At 53.3% G+C, this 9,857-nt stretch overlaps 1 protein-coding gene across 1 annotated transcript in view; it reads right to left on the bottom strand.

Annotated features, from left to right (window-relative positions):
• Positions 1–1,089: 1,089 nt before the first annotated feature.
• The window catches only part of UCK2 (uridine-cytidine kinase 2), a 58,394-nt gene continuing 49,626 nt past the window's right edge, over positions 1,090–9,857 (bottom strand). Inside the window, exons 5-7 of the mRNA XM_075564359.1 lie at positions 4,761–4,858; positions 2,683–2,731; positions 1,090–1,509 (exon numbers count right to left, since the gene is read on the bottom strand). Coding sequence (XP_075420474.1) covers positions 1,370–1,509; positions 2,683–2,731; positions 4,761–4,858 — 287 coding nt within the window. The 3' untranslated portion in view covers positions 1,090–1,369. The remainder of the gene's footprint in view (positions 1,510–2,682; positions 2,732–4,760; positions 4,859–9,857) is intronic.

Genomic DNA, 9,857 nt, shown 5'->3' with positions numbered 1-9,857 from the left:
CCCGGGCACCAGGAAGGCTCCTCTTTACAGACAAGTAGGCCCCTGACACGGGCCCGGCTCAGTGTCGGTCACACATCGGCCCAAGAGTCCATCAGGAATCGGAGGTGCTGGCGGAGGTTGCCATCCAGACGAAGACCTGGGAAGGTGGATTTCCCTGCACCAAACGTCTTCCATCGGAAACACCATCTTTACCTCGGGCTTAGACTCCTGCTGGCCCCTTCCCGCTCTCATCGCTCAGCAGTGTAGGTGCTGCGCACTGCGGGGAGCCACCCCATCAAAAGGGCCCGAGGGCCTCTCTACTGCAAGTCCCCAGGTCTCCCTCTAAGCAGGCAGACCTCGCTGAGGAAGGCTGGCCACAGACCATAGCCAAAGTCTAGGCTCCAAGGGGTCGGATGCACTCAGCAGGATGGAAAACACCCCAGGGAACTGGATATGATATTTCTTGCCAGGCACAGGAAACCAAAGTTACTTTAGGCATGACCAAAAACAACAAGCAAACCACCTGACCAAACCCAATGCCACTTGCTCTGACCCTGTAGGACGGGGTAGAGCCGCCTCGAGGCTCTCCATCTGTACAGAAGCAGACTAGTGTGTGGCTGGTGGCTTGAACCACTGACCTTCCTGTCAGCAGTCGAGCGTCCCTCCCTATTCTACCTGGACCTGATGTTAAGTCCCTGCGGGGCAGGATGCAGTGGCAGCTCCGGCTTCTTAGAGACTGAGGAATGGAAAAGGAAGGCAGGGGAGTCCCAGAGCCAGCCAGGAAGCAGAGGGCAACTGGGCAAGGAGAAAATGCACCAGGCCTGCTTTCCTCGGGCGGCCTCTTCCCTGAGTTTGGTTTTTGAGTTGAGGTCTTGTCTAATTCCAATTCAAAAAAGGACGGGTTCTTTCTCATTGACACTCCGTAATCTGACACATCTGACAGGGAGGCCATCCGGGGCTGCCGAGCCCATGGGAGCTGTCCCGTGCCTGGAGGCCCTGGACACCAATCCTGCCTGGCAGTTCCACCTCAGTGACCCTCCAGCCCCGGCCTTCCAGCAAAATACAGCAAACAGCTTTACATTATTTGTACACGTACACAAAAATAGATCCTTTTATATATAATATATATATATGTATTTATAACTGGTTACACGTTGGATTCTTAATCAGGCATTCCCAGTAGTTGGCACAGCTTGTCAGGTAAGCTCGGGGATCGAGTTCTGTTTCATTTTGCCGTTCCAAAGTACAAAAGGGGGGAGAAAACAAACAAACAAAAAACAACCGAGGCATTTCATCTCCATGATGTTTTCTTAAATACAGCAACGCCATAGGCAACGGTATGTACAGTCCAGGGCCCCCCCGAGGCCGGCCAGGTGCCGCAGGGGCGGGGTCAATGTGGCCGGCTGCTGGACTCTGAAGCCTGCCTCTTGCGAGAGGGCGTGTAGCCGTTCAGATAGCCGTTGGTCTGCCGTTTGGAAAGTCCACCGTTCAGGATGTCCTGGATGTGCTGCACGATGAGGTTGATGGCCACTGTGGGGGGCAGAGACCGGCAGAGCGTTAGGGACTCGGGGCACCCGTGTGGGCTGTGAGCAGGGACATCGGCTTGGGTCGGAGGGCTCCCCCAGACAATTAATTCTGCCACCTAAGGGCTTGACCCTGGATGAGTCGCTCAGCCTTCTTAACAAGATCAAGGAGCACCCTGGCATCAGTCACGTCTGATTCAGCAACCCTGGAGGGCGGGCAGCAGAGCTGGCCAACCTTTATAGTAACACAGTTGCATCTTGCCCGGGAGGGGGGTGGGTTTGAACTGCCGACTTTGTAGTTAGCTGCCCGATGCTTTAGTCCACTACACCAACTCCCGTGCCGGTTAGTGGTCCCCAACTTAACTCACTACACCAAGGCTCGTTCCAGCCAAACCAAACTCACTTCCCCGGCGCCCATGCCGACTCAGAGTGGCTCCACAGGACTGGGTGGAACTGCCCCTATGGGTTTCCCAGACTGTAACTCCACGGGAGTAGAAAAGCCTCTCTTTCTCCCTCTGAGTGGCTGGTGGTTTCAAACTGCTGGCCTTTGGGAGCACCTCTTCCTCAAGGAACAGCTAGAGATGCCTAGCAAATAGCAGCCCTCCACGCGTGGGCTCCTTACCAGACGCGTCAACACAGGCAACGCAATCAGCAAAAACCTCAACATTAACCGGCAGCCACGGTCTGAAACCACCGATTAGCTATGAGACTCCCCCCACACCTCACCCCCCACTAAGGAGCCCCCCAGTGTCCTACTCCAAGATGGAGCCCAGGGGCGGGGGGGTAGCAGTTTAGAGCTGGGTGGCTAACTGTAAGGTTGGCCTTTAGGTGAAGCTGGTCAAAGACCCAGTGGTCTGGTCCCTTACAGACTACACAGCCCTGGTGGGCAGCTTTCTCTGGTCACATTATGAATTCAACCTACGGATTCACACCTAGCAGGAGATGGTCAGGGAAGGTTCTTTTCTACAGAGGAGATGGCCAGTGGGGCTCTCAGGTTAGCACGAATTACACGCCTCACAGGCACCCAGGTCACACAGCACGGCAACACCAAGCACATGTTGTCGAGTGTCTCCTCCTGAGAAGCACTGAGGGCGCCTATGGCCCCACATCCCGCCCCAACTGTGAGGGACACGGGGCAGACGTCCCGCCCTCGGCCATGGGCTTCAGGGACTCCACTCACCGAGATTGTCCGCACCTCTAGGAATAATCACATCCGCGTACTGCTTTGTCTGTGAGGAAAAGAGGTTTACAACACATGAATAGGAGTTGAGTGGGATATACTGCGCCCCACCCCTCACTGTGGAAATGCGGCGGGGTGTGTGTGTGTGTGTGTGTGTGTGTGTGAGAGAGAGAGAGAGAGAGAGAGAGAGAGAGAGAGAGAGAGAGACAGAGAGACAGAGAGAGAGAGACAGAGAACAGGACAGCCTTCCTACTCTGTCCCCAGAGGGAGATGGCCTAAGGCTTTGCCGGTAAGACTGCTTCCAACTTCGTGGTGGGGGTAGGTGAAAGCTCGGGGGGACCCAATGGATCTGCTTCCTGTAGCAGAAATGTGGGTGTGAGAACAGCGGCGGGGTGAGGAAACCCCAAGAAAAGGCACCGGGTCTTCCTTTCATGGATGCATTCGAAGCCAATGCACAATGCAGTCTTCTTTACCTAAATGACACGAAACTAGCCTTTCGGCGAGAACATGGTCTTTTCCCCAGGAAAACCCACACTGGGAAAAGGGCGTACCCTGAACTGTGCCAGCAAGACGGGCACCCCTTATGTAACACATATTTTACCACAACAGTTTGGGGGGGTTGCTAATCCTAGTCATTCCTAGCACCAGGCCGACCCCCGAAAGATAATCCTAAAGTTGGTTTTGCTCCTGAGCTATTGAAAAAGAAAACACCGAAAGGCAAACCTGAGGCGCCGGGCTTTTGTGGACCAATCACAGGTACCAGCGTGCCGTGAGTATGATAAAGGATGGACACCCTCGCTCTTGCAGCACCCGCCCCACTCGACCAGGCCCCTGTGCGGCTCGGACGCCAACCAGACACGCTCCAAGGTCAGGTGGGAAAGGAAGTGGATGTTCCTGAACTGAGCAGTGGGAGGAGTTGAAGAAACAAAACCCGGCCAGTGGTCCAGAATGTCAAGCTTCATTATGACCAAGCTAAGCACCAGAGAACGGGCATTTAACCATAATTTGTGCTCAACCGTAAGGTAACTTTGGCTTTTATTATTAAAGGCAGGGGAGGTCCTTGGCCACATGTGTACACAAGAGTTTCTGGCTTCTCGGCCCCACCTCGTTCTCCTTCCAGAGTCCTCCCCAGGAGGAAGAACAGGGCCCTCAGGTGGAAAAGCCCACAGCCCCCCAGTCCCTGGTCTGAAACAAAAGTCATGGCTGGTTTAAAGCAAAACCTAAAAATAGGATGAAAGAAATGTCATGGGGGGCTGTATTTTTCTAGGAGAGGAGACCAAGTGATTTTTAGGGTACACAGAGAAAGCTTCACTCTAAATTCAGAGTCAATGCCTTCAGACTCCCAGCTCCCAAGAGATGGTGACCTGAGACTGGGTAGAAGTCCCCACCTCTCCTTTTCTGAGGGTAATTATACTTTACCCTAAGGTAGACCATGGCCAGGTACAAGTCTCCACCTCTCCCTCTCTGAGGGTAATTATACATTACCCTAAGGTAGACCCTGGTTTGGCCAAATTGGAGAAAACTCACATGACACAGCTTCAGGATTCTCCTGAATGAAATGTCTCCTTCCAAAACTAGGCTGCCCACCTGATGGCCCTCCTCACCTTTCTGTCTTTCCAAGAACTCAGGGGTGTTTCCTAGACTGGGGGCTGATTCCCTAAAAGCTGAGCATCTCCCCATTTCTATCCTTCCTTCCCTGAAAATCCCCTCACAGGAGAATTCGCAGTTGCAGCAAGGATGACGGGGAGCCGGGAGGAAGTTATCCCTGGGCCGCAGCAGCCCCTATAGTGGCAGAAGCCACAGAAATGGCCCACCCTGGGGCAGAGCTCTCCCTGCATCAGCTCTCAGCCACCGCAGACCTCTGGAAGGTGCAGAAGGGCTGGAGAGTATCCTCAGCACACCCTGACTCCACCCAGCAAGAAGGGGAGGCCTGGGCTGGGATTTGGATGGCCCCACAGAGCGTCTAGGGAACAGAGGAGCAAACCAGGTGCCATGGCTGCCACGTGTCGGGACACATGCTTGGGTCATGAGTCTTTAAGTTCTACCTGTGACCAAAACAAACCAAGAGCACAACTCACTGGCAGGCAGAATTCCTCAAAGGCAGGCTTGACAAACGTGATGTACTGAGACAAGATCTGCTCCAGGTCTCTCCCTCGTTCGCTGATGTCCCTCAGCACTGGAAGAGAAGGGAAAACAGGAGTCAGGGAAACGGTCGATGGGCCAGCACATGCCGGACCTTCCGGAGGAGGCAGGCTGGCCGTGCGCAGCTGCACTGGCACTCCTGAGGGCGTCAGACCCAGCATAGGTCAACGGCAGCTCGGAGGTGGTGGGGGGTATGCACAAGCTGTGCTTACCTCTGAATGCAGTCAGAAGTGGCCAGCGACAACAGAATGCCCCCCGAAATAAAAGGGGCTGCCGGCATATTTATCCCACGGGAGACTAACAAAGCAGCACAGCCCCAGTGAGCTCCGCGTAACAGGAAGTGGTGCTCTGGCCCTGGGGTCCCGGGCAGGCCAGTAGGAGTCTTTCTTCTTTGCTCACCTCAGAGGGGCCTCCTTCGATCCATCCCTACACTCACCTGCGGTCCACAGTCCAGGCACCTAATGCGTGGTGTGCAAGCCTCTCCGTGTGTGTGTGTTAGTGTGTGTGTGTGTGTGTGTATGTGTGTTGAGGGTAACTATTGTAGCTCACCCCAGCACAGACAGACTCTACAGACGGAGCGCCCTCTGGTGAGAGATGAGATGCCACTGTGCGGGCACTGGGGGCTGCAGGACTGTGGAGAAGCCCAGGCCAACCAAGTTCACCATTGTCTACCTTCTTGCTCTCGGTCAGTTTTACACTCGGATGAGAGACTGTTTGCCTAAGGGACTGGTGCCTTGGCTCTGCCTCTGACCTCTCTGAGCCTGCGCTCCCTTGAAAGGAATAAACAGGAGAAGGAACAGAAGCTTCCGTGGGTTTGGAAGAACATCCGCTCGATCCAAACAGTCCCTCCCTCTAGAGGTCATCTTAAATCACACGAAGAGCGCCCACTGTCTGCCGAAGCGCTCTGCCCGACCCAGAATGGCACCGCAGCAAAGGGCGCTAGGGCAGCCCCTTCTCAGCAACTGACTCCGGCTTGGGGTGAGAGCCTTTCCCTGCGGGGGAGCCCCGTCGCTGCACATAGACCCACGCTCGCAGGTGCAGGGACGGGGAGAAGAGGGCGGGTGTCCGGGCCACGACTGACACCAGGCTGACAGAAATCTGGACGAGCAGCCCGGGCTCCAGGGTCAGGCATGAATGCTGCCCCCCCAGTCCCTCCCTGGTGAACACAAAGTCTGGGCGGTCCTTGGAGGGCCAGGTCTCCTAACTGCCTGCCCCGCAGGAGGAAATTTATCCCCAGTACGGCAGGACCGGCGGCCTGGGCCCGGAGCCCAGGAGGGCTGCCACGTGGCTCGGCCCCCAGGCCCTCAGAGCTCTGGCACATGCAGGTAATGAGGATGCCGTGGCCAAGCACACGGTGAGGGCGGCCTCTTGTTCTTCACACACCGCCAGATAAAGTCCAATGAAAAGCGGAAGCCAGATCAAAAGGTTATCGGAGTTGTGGGGAAAAACAAACACACCGACCGGTTTGGCGGCTTTTCCAGAAAAGCCCTGTAAAAGCCTGGTTTCTCCAGGCAGGCTTTTCCCAGGAAAGGGGGCAGCTTCAGGAAAGCAAGAATGCCTTTCTCACTCGCTCACCACGCACCTTCCATGCCACGTTCCTATCGCCCTCTGCTCAGGCCTCCAGATTTCTCTATCCCACCAGACCTGGTCTCTCCATCCATAACGTCACACAGAACACAAGCAGAGACGGTGAGTCACGGCGAGCGGGCTGAGCCACAGGGTCAGGCTGACCCGGACTTGAATCCTGACCCCACTAACGACAAGCTCTGTGGTGCTGGGCTCGTGAAGCTCAACGTCCCCCACTGTGGAGTAGGGACAAGACCGCCCTGTGCACTGTGCTGAACACAACAATGAAGCATGGGGGCAGCGAGCTGAGAATGGCAGCATGCTTTGAAGAATATAACCGAGGCCACTGTGTGGCACATGGGTGGCCTGTGCATGTTTCCAATCAGAGTTAAAAATGCCAGTAAGGGTGGGGCTGGAGGGAGACGCGCATCAACCGCATTAGCACAGTAGCTGGCACACAGTGTGAGTTTCCACACTCGGTGCACTGCCAACAGGATCTGACCAGGTCCTGAGAGCAGACCAGCCACAGAAACCACAAACTCAGGCCAAGGGGCAGGTTTCGCTGAGAGGCAGGGCTGGAGGAAGGAGGCTTGCAGAGCCATCTGGAAGGGAGGTGCAGTGGGGCAGGGATGGCAGGGCACAAACACGGGAAGGTATGAGAGAAGGCAAAGAGAGATACAACCATACTGGTCTCCACCCTGGACATGAAAACAGGAATCAGGGTGGAATGCTGCAGGAGCTGAAAACACATCCAATCAAAACAGCATAAGAGCATCCAACAGCATAAGAGCTCTCTCTACTCCAGGGCTAAGCGGGGTTCCAGCAATGGCAGGGTGATCCAATAGCAGAGAATCACATCACGTGATCAGAACAAAGAAACATGGGTCCATCTCTTCACATATTTAAAAAGCATCTGACCAAGCGTGCCAAACCAGATGGAGCAATGCATGAACAGAGAGGTACAGGGCCAGCCTCAATCAGAGTCAAACTGACACCTCCCACCCCCAGAAGTATGTGCTACAGAGGGAACCAGGAAACCTGCAGGTTAGGGAAAGGGGGTAGCCTGCCACACCAATACAGAAGCAAACCAAGAAGACAAGAGGACAAGGGCACCCTATATTGGCACACCCAGCCCTGAGGATGACAGTCCTATAGCAAGCTGTTAGGGCACCGAAAGGACTGTAGGCCAGCAGCCGGAGACACGATGTCCCCTCACTGAAGCATACCACGACAGAGGACTATACCGGGGACACACGGTGGAATTGAGTCCAGTCTGACCACCCCACGGAAGAGTGAACCAAGAAGGAAACATAACAGATCAGCAATGGGAGCAAAGCAACGCCACAAAAACCCCGAGGACCCCCAAAATAAACCTCAGGCTAGGAGGGGTAGTTACTGGAACACACCCTACCCCACCCCACCCCCACCGGTGGAGATATAGTCTTAAAGGTCAGCGGACAGACCTGGAATTATGTGTGTTTTGTTTTGTTGTGGGTTTTTTTTTTGGGGGGGGGGGCGCTAGGTTCCCCGTCCCCCTGTTTTTTCTCTTTTCAGTCCATCTTTTGTTTTCTTTTTGTTTTGTCTGTTATTGTTGTTTTGCCTTCAGATATAAGATAGGCATGGGAAGCAAGACCGGGGAGAAAGCAAGGGAACTTTCCTAAGGGACTTGGGTGGGGGTGGGGGTGGGGGTTGGAGGGGAAAGGTAGCGGTGATCAAACAACACCATAGGCAGGGGAGCAAGTAGGAATCAAATTCAACAACGATGAAGGCGCAGAGATCCTGGGAGTGCTGGAGTCACAGCAATCTAGCTGAGAGGAATTACTAAGAGGCAGAAGAAGGCAGAGTGTGATGGTTGGGCAGGAGGAAGGTAAAAGGAAAGAGGAAAGATCTGGGAAGCAAAGCCATGGGCAGGGGTATAAACATAGGTAGGCCCTTATGTAAATAATAATCCATAAAAAGAGGCATTAGTCTACGTACATATATTTATATGGCAATACACTGAGGACGTGGACAGACTTTGGGCCTCTGCTTAAGCCCTGTCTCAGTGGAAGAACACTTTGTTGTAATAATCTGGCACTCTGTGATGCTCAACTTCCCGACACGATCACTGAAGACAAAATGGGTGCATAAGCAAACGTGGTCAGGAAAGCTGATGGTGCCCGGCTACCAAATGATAAGGTGTCCGGGGTTTTAAAGGCTTCAAGGTAAACAAGCAGCCATCTAGCTCAGCAACAAAGTCCACGTGGAAGAAGCATACCAGTCTGCAATATCTATGATGGGGTGTGGTGGAATCAGATAACAGGCACCAGAAAACCCCCCATATTGTTGAGAACAAGGGGGTTTGGAGCAGAGCCCTAACTGTAGACAATAAATAGAACATCCCCTCACAGAAGGGTCACAAGGAAGGGATGAGTCAACCAAGGCACACTATCGCACCAATGAAACACAATATTCCTCTGGTTCCTTGAGGCTTCCTCACCTCACCCCCACCCCCACCCCCACTATCATGACCCCAGTCTTGCCTTTCAGTTCTGGCTAGACCGGAGTATGTACACTGGTACACATGGAATCCGGGTCAGATAAACCCCTCGTGCACAGAAATGGGAGGAGTACCAGGAGGGGGGAACTGATCCCAACAATGGAGGCATTAACACTCCCTCTTCAGGCTTTCTCAATTTCAATTTGAATTTTGATTGGAATTGAGTTGAGGTTCTAGATTACGTTGGTTAATATTGATATCTTAACAATTTTAAACCTTTTGGTCCATAAACATGAAGCATCTTCCCATTTATTTCTTGTTCCTGTCTTACTGCTCTGGCAGGGACAGTGTTGAATTGTAGCGGTGAGAGATGGAGCACTTGTCTTTCTCTGGGTTTCAAGGGGAAAGGTTCCGGTCTTTCGTCATTTAAAAATTATCATTGTTTTCATATCTTACATCAACCGCTGTCTCCCTTCACCCATGCTTCTGTTCTTCATCCCCTTTGCCAGGAACAGCACAGGAAAGAGAATCCAGGAGAGGAAGATATGAAAGTCTAGCTAATTCCTCCTTTGCCATGAGATCAGAAAAACTGGATGGTGCCCAGCTACCAACACTGATCATTACCCCTGGTGCCTTTTTTCAGTTGTTAACTTTTCATGGAGATATGGGTGGAAGTTTATAGCACAAATTAGCCTTCCATTCAACAATTCATACACAGATGATTCAGAACATTGATTGTGATCCCTATAGCGTTAACAGCATTCTTCCTATTTCCTCCCTGTGCTCACCATTTCCATCCATCCTTCCCTATCCTTCCGTGCCTCCTTCCTGGGCAGATGGTACCCCTCACTGTCATATGGTTCACCTCCACTGAGTCCAAGCCTTAATAGCACAGGGGTGGAGCTGCCTGTAAGGGTGTCAAGAGTGTAACAGTTTATGGGAGTAGGAAATGTGTGTGTGTGTGTGTCTCCCCCACAAGGAGCAGCTG

The sequence above is a fragment of the Tenrec ecaudatus genome, chromosome 1, assembly GCF_050624435.1.
Source record: "Tenrec ecaudatus isolate mTenEca1 chromosome 1, mTenEca1.hap1, whole genome shotgun sequence".
NCBI lineage: Eukaryota > Metazoa > Chordata > Mammalia > Afrosoricida > Tenrecidae > Tenrec > Tenrec ecaudatus.
Note: the sequence above shows the minus strand (reverse complement) of the source record. Positions and strands in the feature narration are given on the sequence as shown.